The following is a 20,042-nucleotide window of genomic DNA, read 5'->3' as shown; positions in this document are numbered from 1 at the left end:
CCCTCAAGATTCATGTTTTGCATTCATCTTGCATGTATATGACCACCTTTAAGTATTGATCCATGCATAGGTTTCTTTAAATCTTGCCATACTTGCTTGGAAACAAAATGCAAAATAATGATTGCCATAGTCTTTTCTGACTATATACAGCAAGGATTGCTTTAGTAGGGCAGGGGAAGCGGATGATGCTGTCAACAAGATAATTCATCTCAGAAAAAAAGGGACCAGTGTAAACAGACTCTTATCAAGCTAATAGAACCACCTGAGTTGCCAAGGGAGTGGCTGCTGCTGTTGCTACTCTCCATGGTGCACTCAAATCAATACATTTCGGTAATTTCCGTTATGTATTTTGAACAAATTGCTGTTATCTCTGTATTTGCTATCTCCTTGCTAATCTGGAAGGTCTCTTCTCAGTATTGGTGGAAGAAGCCATGCTCGGTATTTTCAATGTTGCTACTGCAGCAGGAAATCATTGTCAGACATGGATGACTAATGGCAAAGTCAGTCAAGACAGATTCCTAAGCAAACTTGGACATTTGGCAGAACACCAAGCTCAACAGAGCACCCTTTATTTACCCTAAAAAAGATTGTCTTTTCAATTGATCTCAGATGCAGCCTATGAACATTTTGTGTTTGCTTGCCCTACATCTTTGAGATTGGGAGGGAATATATTCAGATCATCACCACAGAACCATTATTGATACTAGTAGACTTGGAGTAGGAATCAGCTTGTTCTACCCACTAAAAACAATTTAAACCTTTATAGCAATCTGTGGTCCCCAGGTCTTTTGGCCTACAACTCCCAGAAATCCCAGATGTTTACCAGCTGTTAGGATTTCTGGGAGTCCCCCCCCCCCCCCCCGGTCAGGAGCAACTTGAGAAACAGCATGTCATTTATGGTGTGAGGGAATTGGCTGTCTGCAAGGATGTTGCCCAGGGAACATCCAGATGTTTTGATGTTCTTACCATCCTTGAGGGAGGCTTCCCTCATGTCCCTGCATAGGGAGCTGGAGCTGACAGAGGGAGATCATGGGTGGATCATGGATTCGCACCTCCGACCCGTCGGTCTTCATTCCTGCCAGCACATTGCACCAATGGGGGCTCCCTGGGAGTTGAAGGCCAAAACATCTGGGGACCCACAGGTTGAGGACCACTGCTTTATAGAAAGGAGCCCCCAAGTAAGTGGAAGTTGGTGGGATGTTTCCGTAGCTCATCTACTAGAGTAGCAAAGATAATTCTTCCCAGGTAGTGATTTCAGAAAGCTCTGGGTCATCATCTTCCAGAATCTATATTCTGTGATGGTTTTATTGCAATGATTGTCTTCTTCATTAGATGTTGATGGGACCCAAACTTTGCAGAGAGAAGGGTACGTAGGGAATACCTTCGTACAACCCAGTCTATTCTTATGCATTAGTAGAGTGAGTGACAAACATTGCTTAGTTTCAGTCAAACTGTTCGCCTATTCCACTGCAGATTTGTGTATGTTTTAATAGCACTTCGACTGTGAGTGTTGTGGATAGTTACTCTCATAATGGGTCCAACAGCAAATCAATCCTCAATTCTACCCGAAAGCTAAATTGACTAATGTAAGGGCATTGTACTTTGGACATATCTTGAGACAACATGTAAGGTGTTAATGCTTAGCAAGTTGGGAGGCAATAGTAAAAGAGGAAGAATGTATTACAAGCTCATAAACTGAATCAAAGAAGCCATGTTTCTGAATTTTCAGGAACTTAGCAGGACTATTAATAAGAATATTTATTTATTTATTTATTTACGACATTTATATACGTGGCTCTGCACCTGGAGCCACATCAATTCCAGACAATTTCACCCTATGTCTGGAAGCTCTGTTGAACTGGCTACATGCTAGCAGACTGAAGGTGAACCCGGTGAAGACTGAGATTCTCTGGCATGGCCGCCCGGCAGGTCTGACTCATCCGTTACCCACCTTCAATGGTGCCGCTCTATCTCCATCGACCACTGTTAAGAGCTTAGGTGTCGTCCTGGATTCACTGCTGACAATGGAAGCTCAGGTCGCTGCTGCCAGCAAACAGGCCTTTTTCCATCTATGACAAGCGAGGCAACTGGCACCCTACCTATCTGACGAGGCTCTGGCAACTGTCATCCATGCCACGGTCATGTCTCGGCTGGACTATTGCAACGCCCTGTATGTTGGCCTTCCTATGTCTACGACCCGAAAGCTCCGTATTGTTCAGAATGCAGCAGCCAGGTTACTCACAAGAATGCCCATGAAATGCCATATAACACCAGTGCTGCAACATTTACATTGGCTTCCAACTGAGTACCGTGGCCTGTATAAGATGCTAGTTCTGACCTTTAAAACTCTTTACGGCCAGGGTCCATCGTACCTTAGGGACCGCCTCTCCTTCTCCCATCATCGGAGGTCGCAACAACCAGCCCAATGTGACTTACTCCATATACCGGGTCCTAGAGAAGTGCACTTGGAAAGTACCAGACGCAGGGCTTTTTCTGTTTCTGCCCCTGCCTTATGGAATTTCTTGCCATCCTGTATGAGAGCCATACATGACTTAGGACCTTTTACTCTAGCACTTAAGACCTGGCTTTTTACTAGAGCATTCGATCTCTGTTAATTTTTAATTTCTGTATGTTTGTATTTTATCTTTTACAATTTAGCTGTAAATCACCTAGAGCATTCTCAGATGGAGGGCGATTAATAAGTAATTAAATATGATGATGATTATGATGATGATGATGATATGCCGCCTTTCTCATCCCGAAGGGGTCTCTGAGTGGTATATATACATACAATATATTATATTATTAGCATAGTACAATATCAGTATTAAATATTACTATATTGTACTATACCATTATATTGTAATATTATTAGTAATATTACATGGAAAACAAATATATAATTATAATATATTATTATTATTAGTATTATATTGCAATACATTATAATGTTATAAATATTATATGTATATGCAATATATTATATTATATTACATTATATTATTAGAATAGCACATGAGACAAAGTGAAACTGTCCCCTGGCCCCCTCTCTCTTCACTCTGGTCCAGAGCGAAGCAGTGCATTTGGATCATCCTCTTCTCCTATAGGGCCTGGTCTAGGGATTGCTAGGAGCTGTAATCCGGAATAGAGTGTGGATATGCTATTGGTAGTAGTTTTTGCACGTGCTGTAATATCTTTTTGCTTTTTTGCTTTTTAAGCCCCTCTGCTGTGTTTTTCAGTGTTTTTATGAGTGATGGTCATTCATTGGCCTGATAGGTGTCAATTGGTCCAGTGGTTTTGGAGTTATGCTAATCCCATAAACAAACATTACATTTTTATTTATATAGATGGTATAATATTTCATGTTTAATTGTGTGGGACTTACTTTGAAAGTAGTTGTTACACTCCAGAAACTTTGTTTTTGTGGCTTTGTCTTTGAAGGCTCTCATTCATAGAGTCACCATAAGTCAAAGCCATCTTGCTTCTATTAACAACAAATTGTTTAGATATAATGGCTTCATTTTGAGTAATTCTGTAATTGGATGTGGTACTTAGAATTCTTTGCTCAAAAACTGTATTGAACCCCAAAAAACTGCCACAGTAGACATTTTGAGTAAAGAATTCAAACTTATTCTCCAAACAGCAAATCCCAGAATACTATAGGATATGTTGAAGGTATGATTTCAAACTACTATAACAGTCCAGTGCAGTTAAAATATGTCATGTCTTCTCTATTCCTTGGGGTGCTGAGAAGTTTTTTGTTTTTTTTTAATGAGAGGTTATTGATCTCCTTCCCTTAGGAACAATAACCCACCCAATTTCTTTGGGCAAACAAAGGGCTGTTAGTATATCTATTATCACGAACTAAATTCTAGTTGATTCTAATCAATTTTGCAAAAAGCGTTAGATCTTCTAGAATTCTATGCCAGTGATTTTCTTTCAAAAGCAGTATTATTGATGAGTTCCTTTCTTCTGTGACCTCAGGCAAGGTCAGCCTGTATATCCCATCTCAAGTGGATTCAGGCAACCCTACCCATCCTCACTTTCAGTCGACACTTCCATGTCAAGGTAGGTGTAGGTGTGGGATGACTGGCTGAGGAGTAACTGCTGGAATTAGAGGGACCATTTGCTCTTCTGCTTGTATCCTGGTCTCTGCCTCTGCTTGCTTCTCCCCACTGCTCTCAACCAGCTAAAATGTATTTATGTGTGTCTGTGTAAGTGTATGCTTGTTTTACTGTGTATACACAGCTTATTTTCATCACATGTCTATGATCTGAAGGCATGTGATACATCAGCCTGACTAAAGCTAAGCAGGTCTGGGCTTGGACACTACTTGGATGGGTGGAAGTATCTTGAGAACCTTGAATATGCTGCTTTTTGTTCTAATTGAAGAACGCTGGAATATAAATATAGTAAAATACCTAGGAATAATTTATTTTGATATTTTGGAACCACATGAACATAACTAAAAAGTATTAATAGAGACTGCTCTCACCTGACCCCCACAAATACTCTAATATTTGCAGCACAGAATGGAGCCCCTGGAGGCACAATGGGTTAAACCCTTGTGCCGGCAGGACTGCTGACTGACAGGTCAGCAGGTTGAATCCAAGTTTGAGTTCCCGTCTGTCAGCTCCAGCTCCCCATGCGGGGACATGAGAGAAGCCTCCCACAAGGATGGTAAAACATCAAACATCCAGGCGTCCCCTGGGCAACATACTTGCAGATAGCCAGTTCTCTCACACCAGAAGCATCCTGCAGTTTCTCAAGTTGCTCCTGACACACACAAAAAAGTCTAAGTTTGCTTTAAATAAAAGGCAAAAGAAACTGTGTATGCATTGTTATATCTGTAAAGATGATGTGTGAGTAGGGTGTCATTATTAGTGTAGGCAAGTGGCACTAACTGGAACTTGGCACTGGGATACTTTTGCATTATTCTGTTATGCTATATTTCTGCACTTGGGTAAAATGGGATCTATATGCTTTGTTTGGTGAACCTGAAGATTACTGTGAACCCCTTGCCATTTTGTGTATTAGAAACAGACATATATATTCAACAGCACTGTCAGGCCCAGGTAGCACAATGGGTTAAACCTTTGTACCAGCAGGACTGCTGACCAAAAGGTCGGTGGTTCAAATCCAGGGAGTGGGGAGACCTCCCCTCTCTCATCTCCAGCTTTTCATGCAGGGACATGAGAGAAGCCTCCCACAGGATGGTAAAATATCTGGGCATCCCCTGGGCAATGTCCTTGCAGACGACCAATTCTCTCACACCAGAAGCGACTTGCAGTTTCTCAAGGTTTTGGTGTGGGTTCCATCAGTTTCTTTTATCTGTGCTTTTTTCATTTAATTCTTTTTTTAAAAAAATCCTCTAGTTAATAGAACAATTACTACAAATTCCCAATTTGCAAGATACTATACAATTTTGCTAGCATGCTTTCTAGGAGCTAATATTAATTTCCATGTACTTTCTTGATGGATTTTACAAAATGTTAACAGTATGTTTTAAGTAGGCAGAGCAGTGAGAAAACTTAGTGGTCAAATAGCAAACTAGTTCAGATTGCCAACAGTAAAGCCCTTCTATACATATATTTCATACATTTGGTCTCAAAGCCTCATTATCCAGGCACCCTTAGTGTGGTCCTTGTGGACTTTGATGAAACATGAAAAATAGTTCGCCAACAGAATCGTATATATGCAAAGTCCTGAAGATAGATTTGATATTGTTTTACAATAGAGAAGTTAGCTTTGTTAGGGGCTTTGTTTGTTATATTTGATGGTCCAAAGCTAGACAGTTTTGGCCACAATTCCTTGAAGGAACTGTGGTGGTAGTCTAGGATTTGGATCTTTGTGGAATGTAGAAGTGATAGTATGAATCTACTCAGTGGGTCTCAACCTGTGGGCCCCCAGGTGTTTTAGTCTACAACTCCCAGGAATCCCAGCCAGATTACCAGCTCTTTGGGACTTGAAGGCCACAACACCTGGGGACCCACAGGTTGAGAACCATTGAATCTACTGAACTGCTCTTACTTTTCTGCATGATAATTCCTATCTTTTGTTGGCTGGTGGTGGGCAACTGAATTTCTTCATTTCATACTCGTGTGGAAACAGTTTTATCCTTCATTAAGGGCATTTGTTTTGTAAATGATTGGCAACATTAAATTATTTTGTATCTAATTCCAGATTCCAGATGAGGATTTAAATAAAAATGGGGGAACGGGTTCTCCTGGGTAACCGACAGTGGAGTAGTGAAGGCCAACTCACTGGTTCAAAGCCCCAGGACTTCTTATTAACAGGGGCTAAATTGTTGAAGGCTTTCATAGTAGGAATCACTGGGTTGCTGTGAGTTTTCTGGGCTATATGGCCATGTGGGTTTCATTAGATTTGTGGATTTCAATGAGAAACTATTGAATCCACAAACATGTGGACAATTTCAACAAAAAGGAGGAAATCATTAAAATGAACAACATCTGGTTACCAGTATTAAAAAAACTAAAATTAGGACAGTAAATAAAAAGCAACACTCAAAAAACAAGGGAATTCCAGACAGTAAACAATTGGGGCCAGCTAACACCTCCCAACAAAGGATTCCCCTAGGCAGGAAGCAGCCAGGCTTTGAAGTTGCAAGGCCATTCAATGCTAATCAAGGTAGCCAATTGCAACATTCTCACTTTCTTTCCAAAGAAAGAGTTATTTCTCCCATCCTGGATATTCCAAAGATGTATAAACCCAATTTTCCTCATTTCCAACAGACCTCACAACCTCTGAGGATGCCTGCCATAGATGTGGGTGGAACGTCAGGAGAGAATCCTTCTGGAACATGGCCATACAGCCCGGAAAACTCACAGCAACCCAGCGACAAAATTACGTGCACTTTCCTTGAGTTGAACTACTCCCGTTTAGCTTAGTTGCAATCCACACAGTCACTGGAAGGGATACCGATTGTCCAGCTGTTATGAACTCTTACTCCTTCAGTATAATAATGTATTTGGGAGGAATGACTTTAGAAAAAGCCCTGTTTCCTGGTAGAAGTTCTTTTAGATCAAAAGAGCCAACTGCTTCTTTGGACTCTCCATAAGATTGTCTTATAGCTATTGTAGTATTACACCATTGATAGTTGAAGGATTTATGTTGATGATCTATATGCTTTAGCCTAAAAATTGTTTCACACATTGGTATATTATTGTGGGCTGAAAATGATGTTGTTTTGATTCATGCAGTTGTTGTACACCATGTGCCTGTTTCCATTATGAAGAAGGATGCCCTCTTTCTGTTTTTGCAGGTTTTCACATCATATGATTCCCGGTCCTCCAGGGCCTCACACAACTGGAATCCCTCACCCAGCAATTGTAACACCTCAAGTCAAACAAGAACATCCGCACACAGACAGTGACTTAATGCATGTGTAAGTTAGTCTCTCATTCTGGTTATTAATTAATTCTTAAGCTGTAAAATATGAGAATTATATGAGCACGCCAAAAACAGAGCCTGGAAATGTTATTTTTCATTGAACCATCATGCTGAAAAGCAGAAGCAATGTACTCAGATTATCTGCTAATTGGTCCATTTTGGGGACACTGGAATACTAAGTAGGATCAGAAAACACAAATAATTCAACTTTACCATGCTAGTTGAAGCAGAAGTCGGTAGAAAAAGAGGAATACCACATTTCAGTTGTAGAGACTCAATCAAGGGAAGCCACAGCCCTGATTTTGCAGAACCTTTTAAGTTCAGGTACCTAATTTATCAGATTGCCCTATGCAGCTGCTGCGATTAACAACTGCAACAATAACTAACTATGCCCTAACTTACTAACTCTCACTGCATTGAAATAGGACCCCCCAGTGGCGCAATTGGTATAACCCTTGTGCCAGCTGAACTGCTGACTGAAAGGTCGGCGGTTCGAATCCGGAGAGCTGGGTTAGCTCCCATCTGTAAGCTCCAGCTTCCCATTCAGGGACATGTGAGAAGTCTCCCACAGAATGATAGAACATCCGGGCGTTCCCTGGGTAACGTCCTTATAGGCGACCAATTCTCTCGCACCATAAGCAACTTGCAGTTTCTCAAGTCGCTCCTGACACACAAAAAATGCATTGAACTTCACCTGGTAGTGGTGGTCAGAAAGTGTGTGCACATGCCTTTAAGTTACCTCTCAACTTATGGCAACACAATGAACTTCATAAAGTTTTCTTAGGAATAGCCAGAAGTGGTTTTGCCAATTTCTTGATCTGAAATACAACACCTGGCAGTCTCCTAACCAAGTACAAACCAAGGCTGAGCCTCCTTAGCTCCGAAGATCAGACAGTATATGGTGTCTTTAGGATATTTAAGCCCTAATTTTAGTTTGGTAAAAAAAGGTTGGTGAAACTGTTCTGTTTTTCTGGTTTGTGGACGTATCGACTATTTTTTCTATGTTATTGCTGCCTCTACCAATTTTTCTGTTAAGGAAGTAATGCTCAGCAATGCATCTACTTCATTACTTGAGGTATACCTTTTACCTGCAAAATGTTAGATAATTGAATCCATATACCTGTTTGATGTATCATTTTTAGACATTTGGAAAGAGGCAAACAGATTAGTGTATTACCCATTACATTATATTTAATGCTATCTTCAGCTAATGGACAAATATCTGTATCTTTTAAAAGGACTGGATGGATAAACGCATTTCTATGTTCTAGAAGATGTTCAAGTTCTGACATTACAAGATAATCTATTCCTCAACACCATCTCTGTGTGTGTATTGTTTCTGGCAGCATTATCTATGGGTACATGTCCATAGTTTATTTGCACATTGACCAAAATAATAATCAAAGATGAGTTATGATATAACAACAACAACAACAACAACAACAACAACAACACTTTATTTATATTCCATCCTATCTCCCCAAGGGGACTCAAGGCAGAGCACAGTACACATACACAGAAAACATTCAATGCCGTTTTGGACAGACAGGGCAGAGATAAGCCAGAACAGAAAGATGTCGACATCCAGCTTTTTGGCACCTTGGAGGTTGTGCTCAAATCCAGCCACAGGGGGTACTGTTGCTCCATCCTCTAAGATGAAGAGCCACCAGGACTTCCTACTTTCTTTTGGTCACCAGGCATTTTCAGATCTTTTTCTTTTATGGTGTCGTAAAATACCTCCCCTGCTTATTTAGCAGCACCTAATTTCTCTACTGATAGCTCTAAGTTGTTTTCAAAATGCTTAGATAAACAGTGAGCTGGGTTGACAGTCAGGAGCTCACATGGACCCAGGGCTTCAAACTGGCAACGTTTTGGTTGATAGATCTTATAATTGCTGGTGATTTACCAGCTGTGTTAAAGCCCGGCCCAATATGCCAATTATTTGTAATTTTATATGCCAAATATTTGTAATTTTGAAAGTGACTCTGAGGCCCACTGTTTGAATGCAGAGAAGGAAACTGCTGCTTCACAGCCATCTATAAGATATAATGACTTAAAGCATACTGCTAATCCCAACGAAAGGAGACCCATTGACTTAATGAGATTTATCTATGTGTTGACTCATTGATTCAGTATGCCTACTCTTATTAGGAATAACCAAAATGATTCCAACCAATATATTTCATTTTTTTCTCCTTGTGCCCTCAAATCCCAAGAACCAATTATATATGGCCACAGGGTGAAAACAGTTGATCCTCTGAAATGGAGGTATAAAGTGTCCACATTTACAGCAGAATTTAGTAACAAGTGCTCTCTTTCTGTATTTTTCTTCCCTCCTGCTACCTTTAGGAAGCCTCAGCATGAACAGAGGAAAGAACAAGAGCCCAAAAGACCTCATATTAAGAAACCTCTGAATGCTTTCATGTTATACATGAAAGAGATGAGAGCGAATGTTGTAGCGGAGTGTACTCTGAAAGAAAGTGCAGCTATCAACCAGATCCTTGGCAGAAGGGTATGAAATTGCATGTTTTGGGGTGTTTATGATGTATGTTCTTCATTTAGCATATATTATTCAGCCCAATAATCCACTACAGTTATTTGTTTACACATTGACTTTGCTATTATTTGGTAACTTTTGGAAAATCAGAATCTCCATAACCTTTTGGAGAAAAATGGCATTCACAACCATTTGAAAATCATACCCCTTTGTAAAAGTATAATCTTCCAGAGAAGAGCCAAAGAACTCGTTTGAGTAAAATCTTATCTCTAGTGGTATATATCCACATGTACTTATGCAAGGCAATTTGGTTTTCATCTATTAGACTGATAACCTAGTTGCCTCTGATCTGTTAGGAACAGAGATTATGCCAATGCACAAAATATAGCAGTTCTTCAGAAGTGTTTCTTTCAGTTGCCCAAAAATACATCTACTCTCGCATAAAATATCTTATTTCTATATCATGCTCTCACAAGACAAAAATAAAGTAGATTTCGTTAAAAGTAACATATCTGGTTTACTCAAAACCTTCATGCATTCAGCATACAGGTATATAACTTGTCAATCCAGTTACAGATAAGATTTGAAGTAGTGTCTCAGTGCATATAACACAGGGCAACTTTCTTATAATCATTTATAAACATAAATTTACAAGAGCAAACACTCATAAAATGTCACAAAAGAAAATTTAAACAGTCATATCTCCTCACTCCCCTTTTAAATAATATAACACAAAACTATCCGATAGGATCAGCATCTTCAGGATACAGTGCAAAGTAGGATCATGTCTTACATTCAAAATCAAACATACCTAGAGAATTGTGTAATGAAGTTGCTGTGGAGGACAGTCATATATGCAATTCTTAAATAATTTCAGAGACCCTTTTCAAAGAAGACATTTGACACAGATTTAAATAGGTTAGTGAAAGTGCAATCCTCCCACTGCCTTGCTGCCCTATATCCTGCAGGGTGGACTATGTCTGTGTTTTCTGGTAACAATGGTGCATTGATACAACACTATAACCATATCTCCGATAAGCATTGCTCTGTTCCAATATGTAAAGGGAATAGATTTTCAGTAATGTTTAATTCATATTAGAACATATATTCTAGCACATATTTCCATATTTGTCAAGATATTCATAGCAGGATATCTGCTTTTAATGTATAGTATTTTAAAATGTGACTAATGCATTTATAAGTGGAGACCTTCATTGGAGTCTGGATTTTCATTCTCTTCTGATATTTCTGTAGCTTGAGCTGTGCTTGCCAACTACCTAAACCCTTGGCTTTTAAAATGAGTTTTGGCGTCAAGAGTGATTAGGGATCTATTTGCAAAGCATACTATGAAGTTTATTGCCTGGTCCCATCAAAGGACGCTCTGTGTGTTTGATTATTATGCTGCCTCAATGTGTCACAAGACTGGAAATTCCTACTCTGATTTTCACAAACATTGATTTAGCTTAAGCCCTTGTCTGTATTTTGACAGCTTTCTCCATGACTTAAATGGCTCCCAAGGTAACTCCACCACCCTTCATGGAACAGAGCATTAGTCTCAATGTTTAATAGCAACTTACACAAAGGATAGCACCTAGGTAGGAACTAAAGTAGGGTCTTCCAGGATAAACACTATGGCCATCATCCAGAAAGGTATGCTGTTAATGCACTGCACACCAGATTGTCTTCCTTAGAAGCTCTCTCTGTAGATCTGTTAAACCCTTCTTTGTGTTTTTTAGATGGGTATATGGCAAATGATCTCTTTAAGAGTGTGAACGTGTCAATTGCATATGCACACTTCTCTGCCTAGGTGAATAATACAGGTGAAACCCTCCTGGATGAAGGCAGCTATAATGTTTTTGTAGTAATATCCTTAATATGGAGACATTTTTGCATTCAGTTCAGACTTCCCACTGCTTTCTAGAATCAAGCATTCTCCCTATATTCCAGAATCTGATTCCATTTATCTGTTTATCTCAGATTATTTGACAGTGGAGACTAATATAATCCAGTTCGAAGCAGATAATCTGGGATCAGAACCTGGGATATAGGACTGTGAAGAAGGGGCCATAGCAATGTGGCCTACTAGATATTAGACTGCAATTCCCAGCATTCTTCGTATTGGCTATGGTGTCTAGTGTTGCTGGGAGTCTAGTCCAGCAATGCATAAGTGGCTGCATTATTCCCACCCCTGGTTTACTACAACAGCAGTGATAATACATTCCTGCTAAGGTCCCCTCTACACTGACATACAATCCATATTATCAAAGCAGATAAACTACATTATCTGCTTTGAACTGGATTATATGAGTCTAATTCAAAGCAGATAATGTAGATTATAATGTAAAATTGGATTATACGAGTCTACTGGGCTCCCTGGTGGTGCAGTGGGTTAAACTGCTGAGCTGTTGAACTTGCTGACCAAAAGGTTGGTGGTTCGAATCTGAGGAGCGGGATGAGCTCCCGTTATTGGGCCCAGCTTCTCCTAACCTAGCAGTTTGAAAACACGCAAATGTGTGTAGATCTACAGGTACCGCTTCTGCAGGTATCGCTTCTCATTTTCAGAACACCCTTGCTAAAATCCAATGATACTCCCACATAGAGTAATCCCTTCAAAATAAATGGTGCTTACAAAAGGAATGACAAATATGCCCTTTTCAGTGGGTTGCTGTGAGTTTTCCGGGCTGTATGGCCATGTTCCAGAAGCATTCTCTCCTGACATTTCGCCAGGAGAGAATTTTCTCCTGACATTTCTCCTGATGTTCCAGAATGCTTCTGGAACATGGCCATACAGCCCGGAAAACTCACAGCAACCCAGTTATTTTGGCCATGAAAGCCTTCGACAACACAATGCCCTTTTCATTTTAGTGTATATTCATAGTTGGGACTAACACTCAGCCTCTACTCCAGAATGAACCGTGTTTCACGAAAGTCAACGCATAATGTTTGTCCCAGTATTTCTATAGTTCGTTCACACTATTTTTGGTTTTTCATAACTTATTTGATTTTCCATCCACCAAATGTTGAAGTAGAATTTTTTTTTAAAAAAAAAAAAACAGGCACACAGTTCAAGGAAATATGGAACATATAGGAATTCTCACTCAGTTGAGTTCCATGTAGATTATATTATGATTAGTGTTGTTTACTCACACTGCCTTCTGAGTACATAGTAATTACAGGGAACATCTACTTGTGTTTGTATACAATCACTTCAGACTGAGGTCGGCTGATTGTGTATATCTGCCAACTCACAGAGGATTTGGCTGTTGGCTTCCTACATCAAATATCACTTTTCCAGCATTCACAATGGCCTGCTGGAAGCCAAACTTTGAACACAGTGGCAGATGGCACACTACTGAAATCACCTTGTAGCAAAAGGAAAATAGTACTATGGGAATCTCTCCAAAGCTCTAGCGAGGCAACGCTCTCTAAAGCAACAAAGTAGGAGAAGAAGTTGCTTTGGTCAGAAGAGTTGAAAAAGCACTGCTGCAAAACCAGTTTAAATTCCGCTTTACTGTTTATATGTTATCCAATGTTCACAATGTGATGCATTCTTTAGATTTAAGATACTGTTTAGCGTTAAAAAGCACTAACCAGACACTAACAAAGATCTTGGAATCCACATGGACAACAGTGTGATGTGGCAGCTAAAAATGCCAATGGGATTGTGGCCTGCATAAATAGGAGTCTAGCGTCTAGATCCAGGGAAGTCATTCTGCCCCTCTATTCTGCCTTGATCAGATCATACCTGGAGTACTGTGTCAGTTCTGGGCAATTCAATTGAAGGGAGATGTTGACCAGAGGGAATGTGTCCAGAGGAGGGTCACTAAAATGATCAAGGGTCTGGAGAACAAGCCCTATGAGGAGTGGCTTAAAGATCTGGGCATGTTTAGCCTGCAGAATTGAAGGCTGAGAGGAGACATGATGGTCCATGTATACATATGTGAGGGGAAGTCGTAGGGAGGATGGAGCAAGCTTGTTTTCTGCTGCTCTGGAGACTAGGACGTGGAACAGTGGCTTCAAACTACAGGAAAGGAGATTCCACCTGAACATTAGGGAGAACTTCCTGACTGTGAGAGCTGTTCAGCAGTGGGACTCTCTGCCCCGGAGTGTGGTGGAGGCTCCTTCTTCAGAGGCTTTTAAACAGAGGCTGGATGGCCATCTGTCAGGGGTGCTTTGAATGCAATTTTCCTCCTTCTTAGCAGGGGGTTGGACTGGATGGCTCACAAGGTCTCTTCCAACACTAGATTATATGATACTATGAATCTATGACCCATACTGTAACCAAATTCCTACTCAAATGGTAAGCAACAACTTACCTTGAATATTCCTGGTAATTTTTCAGGATAGCACACCTCAGTGAGAATACTAATATAGACAGAAGGCAATCTAAATGTTGCAGTGTGATTTCTCTGGGGCATCTCAAATCTCTGGTTCTTATTTTATTTTATTATTGAAGAATGAACTCCTTGGGAAAACCATGTGCCTTCTGTGCTTCATCTCTGTCCCTTGTTGGCTCCCTCCCACGATCCCTGCTGGCTGGGTCTTGGAGGCAGCAATCTTCCACCCCGGTTTCCTGCTGTGAAACAGCTGACAGACAGCTGTGGGGGTTGGAGCCGGCTGCTCCTTGGGAGCAAAGCAAAAGCTGCTGTGCCTTGGAGAAGGGTGTGTGCATCTGCATAGAAACGAGCAGCTCAGTTGTGCTAAAAATCACCTTGTGCTGGAATACCCAGAATGGTGCCCCGGGGTGCTGTATGGGTCTGAACATTTTAGGAATGTTAGATCGTAGATTCAGTTCTTAAAAACACAATAATGTAGTTGTAATGACAGTAAAAACAGGAATAATAAAAATGTGCTGACCACCTAAATTTGAAGTATATGAAAAATGAGACTATATGAGAGAAGGCTGAGAGTTGGAAGAGAACATACTGCATAACTGAAGAGGTGATTTCTCAACAAGAATAAAGATTTCCGTTGTTCTTGAGACAAAAAATAATACTAATTAAAGAATAGAACTGGTTGCTGTGCATTTTTCGGGCTGTCTGGCCATGTTCCAGAAGCATTCTCTTCTGACGTTTTGCCCACATCTATGGCAGGTATCCTCAGAGGTTGTGAGGTCTGTTGGAAACCAGGCAAGTGAAGTTTATATATCTGTGGAGTGTCCAGGGTAAAAGAAAGAACTTTTGTCTGCCAGAGGCACGTGTGAATGTTACAATTGGCCACCTTGATTAGCATTTAATGGCCTTGCAATTTCAAGGTCTGGCTCAGTTGTTTCTTCTCCATGGCTCCAAATGGTGAAGGCGTCATCTACATATCTGAACCATCTAGTGGGCTTTTTTGTTGCTGTTTCCAGGGCTTGTTTTTCAAAGTGTTCCATGTAGAAATTTGCACATGGGCTGAGGGGGCTCCCCATAGCAACTCCATCTTTCTGTTCATAGAATTCATTCTGGCTACCAGTATTAAAAAAAACTCTAAAATCAGAACAGTATATAAGGGGAACACTCAAAAAGAAGAGGAATTCCAGACAAGAATCCATAAAGGCCAGCTAACACCTCCCAACAAAGGATCCCCCTGGTCAGCAACAAGCCAGGCCTTGAAATTGCAAGGCCATTAAATGCTAATCAAGGTGCCAAATCACAACATTCCCATGTGCTTCTAGCAGACAAGAGTTCTTTCTCCCACCCTGAACCTCACTTCCTTAGTTTCCAACAGACCCCTCAAACTCAGAGGATGCCTGCCATAGATGTGGACAAAACATCAGGAGAGAATGCTTCTGGAACATGACTGTACAGCCCCAAAAATGCACAGCAACCCAGTGATTCCGGCCACGAAAGCCTTCGAGAATACAAAGAATAGAATATTGAATTCCTGCTACATCGTTGTTCAAAAGCCATGAACGTTGTAAGACCTTGAATTATTGCCAGCAATAAGTGGGAGTTAGATGGCTTTGAAACTAGAATTCAGTGTTTTGCAACTAGTTTCACCTCTTTATTCAAGTCTTTCTTTGGTAGACCTTCTGTCAAGCAGTCTACTGAAGGCCGCTCACAAAGAGACTGCTGTGCTTTTGGTGCCAGCCTGTGCCTAAATTATAGCACTTAAGAATCCTTCGTTTATTTTGTACACATATCAGACCAAATCTTTTATGGAAATACATTAGAGCTTTCATTATAAGAGTCCTGTATAAATATGAAGGTCCCTCTGGTGGTGCAGCGGGTTAAACCGCTGAGCTGGCTGACCGAAAGGTTGGTGGTTTGAATCCAGGGATCAGGGTGAGCTCCCACTGTTAGGCACAGCTTCTGCCAACCGAGCTTCTTACAACCTAGCATGCAAAGAGTAGATCAATAGGTGCCATTTCTGTGAGAAGGTAATGGTGTTCCATGCAGTCATGATGGCCACATGACCTTAGAGGTGTCTACGGACAACGCCAGCTCTTCGACTTAGAAATGGAGATGAGCACCACCCCCCAGAGTTGGACATAATTAGACTTAATATGAGGGGAAACCTTTACCTTTACTATAAATATGAATGGATCAAATATCAATAGAGAGAAATGCAAAATTCAACACTGAGGTCATAAAACCAAATGCACAGTTTTATTATAATGTTCTGTCTGCTGCTACTCCCTTGGCTTGTCATAGGTGCTGTGTAAGCGATTACTGTGTTTTCTCTCTCTCCATATGCCAGAATAACACAAATTAACATTATCCTTTAGGCCTTTCTGTGTGTAGCACATTCTGTTAGCAGGGCACAAAATTCACTCTTTCTTCCTTCATTTGCAGTGGCATGCGTTGTCCCGCGAAGAACAAGCTAAATATTATGAACTAGCTCGGAAAGAAAGGCAGCTACACATGCAGCTCTATCCAGGCTGGTCTGCAAGAGATAACTACGTAAGCCCCTCATTTACATTTTCTTCAGCTAACGTTTTCTGCAATTAAAACCCAAAGAGGTGAGGGAGCAGCTGGCACAGGAAAGCAACCCAGTTTGGGCCTCATGTCTGCTTTACTTTCTTGCCTCATTTTAGATAACTTCCACATATCCCAAACTGGTTTGGAATTGGCCCCATGAATGTTTCTCAACCAGCTGTGCCATATGACAAATAAATAAAATGGCCATTAAAATAGCTGAGCATTGCTTTGGAAACATCTGGGGTAGTGACTCACAAATGTCTGCCTTTGACATATTACATGGTTAACAGATGCATATGGCAATGATTCTGAAGAAGGTTTGGTAGACTGTTTTTGAACAAATCTGGGTTGTGTGAACGGATTTGTATGTTAATCCTAGGATTTTTTTTTCTTTGTAAAATTTCATATACCGTATTTTCCAGCGTATAAGATGACTTTTTAACCCAGGAAAATCTTCTCAAAAATCAGGGATCGTCTTATAGGGCAGGTGAAAGGAGGAGGAAGAGGAGACTGTGCCAGCTTTGGATCTCTCTCTGTCCCTTTGCAAGGTTGTTCTGCCTTGGAGAGGAGGCTGTGCTGCTTCTTGGATCTCCCTCTCCCTTCTGAGGGTAACAGGAGGAGGAAGAGGAGCCTGTATGGCTTGGATCTCCCTCCTTCTCGCTCCTTCACTCCCTCCCTTCCTTCGTGGGGCAGGAGGAGAAGGAGGTGGAGGAGGAGGCGGCTTCTCCTCCTCCTTCCCTTCGTCATCCGCTGCTACACTGTCAGCCAAGGTGGGCATGGAGCGGAGGAGCCCCTTGGGGAGGCTGAAGCCCGGCAGCGGGAGCCTGGGAAGCCAAGCAGTGCCGGAGGGGCGCAGCAGCAGCATCAGCGGGGTCCCTTTGGTCTCTACTTTATGCATTCAAAATTCAAGAATGAAAACTGAATACCTTTTGGTCCAGTTTGGACTAAAAAGGAGCTGATTGCGTTTTCCATCAAGGAAAAGATATGCGGAGAAAGTGGCTTGTAAAGCTTTCTTGTTTAAATAGATGCGAGTGAAAAGGGTCTTGCAGTGAGCCTTGTTAGGTGTATGCCTTTTCTGCCAGGCACTAGACTGGGAATTATAGTATCATAGGGAGGTCTTTCTGTCAGTGCTAAAGCAACCCTGGGAAATGGCCACCCAATGCTTAAAGCCCTTCTGCAAAGGAAATGGCATCACTTTCTGATATAGTTGATCAAATCTGATTTTTCTTTTTGAAAAAAAATCATTTGGTGTGCGTTGAATGAGGGGTAGTCTTATACGGCGAGTATATCCCAAACACTATACTTTAACTGGAAAAGTTGGGGGTCATTTTATATGCCCAGTCATCTTATATGCTGGAAAATACGGTGTGTGTGTGTGTGTGTAAATTGTTAACTTAGGAGCCCTCGATGGTGCAATGGGTTAAACCCTTGTGCCGGTTCAAATCTGGAGAGAGCAGGTTGAGTTCCCTCTCTCAGCTCCAGCTCCCCATGCAGGGACATGAGAGAAGCCTCCCACAAGGATGGTAAAACATCAAAACATCCAGGTGTCCCTTGGAAATGTTCTTGCAGAAGGCCAATTCTCTCACACCAGAAGCGACTTGCAATTTCTAAAGTTGCTCCTGACACACACACACACAAATTTGTTAAATGGCCTTTCTCCCAATACAGGGACTCAAGTAACAGCCATCTTCAGCTGCAATTCCTTTGTTTAAATCAGAAATATTTAAGAATGTATTCCTTTAAAAATGTTTAATTTAATTTGATGGAGGATTGTACTATGGTTTTGATGCACGTAGCAAAATCTAATGGAGATTCCGTTGGGATTAAACAACACACTTGCCATTTATCTTCTAAAATACCTCTTTCTTTTCATTGTTTTTTTTTTTAATCCACACTGAAGACAGCCAAATAACTATTTGTCTGGGAGTTAGCTAAGATTGGGCCTTGATTACTCTTAAATAAAGAATTCAAAGGGAAACCTAATCCCATACCTAGTCCTGACTTTGAAAATGTGGTCTCTCACGCATTCAAGGAGATTTCAATCAGTACTAAGCTTTGTCCATAATCCAATACGCCTTGTTTAAGCCAGATAAGTAGAATTGCCCCCAAGTCAGACTCCATTTAAAATGCCAGTGAGCTTTAGAATAAAGAGAAGCTCCTTTACCTAGAACCTGCCTTAATCCAATGAAAACATCTATGTGTCTTTAACTTTAGAACTTGTGAAACTCTTGTTCTGTCTTAATGAATTGTGGTGTAATGGGACTGAAAGAGACAGAAGCACACAGCGTAGTAAATATCGGGGAAATATAAATGGTTCTTCCTCTTCCCATTTTATCTGTAAAGAAGGATGAATGATGTGGATCGAGCTGAGAAATAGTGACCAGTCCTTTCAGCATTTATGGTTTCATCTGGCTATTTTATTATAATATCTCTGAAGCCAGTTTTTTTTTTTTTTTAGTGTGAGGTTCACGAACTTCCACTTTTTTGTGGCTTTGGAGAACAGATGTTGCTGTTTATTTTTAAGTTGGAAGCATTTTAAATTACTCCTGTCAAGAACTTGTATCATAACTCAAAATATTATTTTAGCTCGTTGATAATAATTATGATAGGTGAATCCAATTGCTACCCTCCATTAGAATACACAACAAATCAATAGAAAATAAATAGAAATTAGGAGCCCCACTGGCACAATGGGTTAAACCCTTGTGGCAGCAAGACTGCTGACAGAAAGGTCGATGGTTCAAATCTGGGGAGCGGGTAAGCTACCATCTGTTAGCTCCAGCTTCTCATGTGGAGACATGAGAGACGCCTCCCACAGGATGGTAAAACATCCAGGTGTCCCCTGGGCAACATCCTTGCAGATGACCAATTCTCGCACACCAGAAGCAACTTGCTGTTTCTCAAGTCTTTCCTGATATAAAAAAATTGGTAGGTTGCTGCTTATGTATTTTCCATTAATTAATTGAGATTACTCTCATTGGGACTAACAATGAGATTTAGCTCTATGTTCAGTCCTTATTCCCCCTCCCCCTTTTTTTGTTTGTTTGCTGAAATGTGTTGAAATGAAATATCAACTTATTTTATATGCAATGCTTTGAAATAACTGGTTAGAATTTCAACTAGAAATGCTACTAAAGTTTGAATTCAGCTACTGGCCCTGACTTTAAGTTACATTGCTTTGACTTCTTTTAAACTGAATATTGGAAAGAATATGCTTTTTTAAACTGAATATT

The 20,042-nt window shown here is 40.7% G+C and overlaps 1 protein-coding gene across 5 annotated transcripts in view; it reads left to right on the top strand.

Annotated features, from left to right (window-relative positions):
* Nucleotides 1-20,042, top strand: part of LEF1 (lymphoid enhancer binding factor 1) — a 145,745-nt gene that overhangs the window by 109,391 nt on the left and 16,312 nt on the right. For 3 of the 5 annotated variants that reach the window (XM_060779117.2, XM_067468637.1, XM_067468638.1), the window contains exons 7-10: nt 3,985-4,068; nt 7,283-7,405; nt 9,760-9,922; nt 16,684-16,791. In XM_060779117.2, coding sequence (XP_060635100.2) covers nt 3,985-4,068; nt 7,283-7,405; nt 9,760-9,922; nt 16,684-16,791 — 478 coding nt within the window. The remainder of the gene's footprint in view (nt 1-3,984; nt 4,069-7,282; nt 7,406-9,759; nt 9,923-16,683; nt 16,792-20,042) is intronic. The other 2 variants (XM_067468639.1, XM_067468640.1) reach the window with 1 other exon arrangement.

This window comes from Anolis sagrei, chromosome 5 (genome assembly GCF_037176765.1).
Source record: "Anolis sagrei isolate rAnoSag1 chromosome 5, rAnoSag1.mat, whole genome shotgun sequence".
Taxonomy (NCBI): domain Eukaryota; kingdom Metazoa; phylum Chordata; class Lepidosauria; order Squamata; family Dactyloidae; genus Anolis; species Anolis sagrei.
The sequence above is the reverse complement of the archived record's forward strand: the minus strand, read 5'-3'. Positions and strand labels throughout refer to the sequence as shown.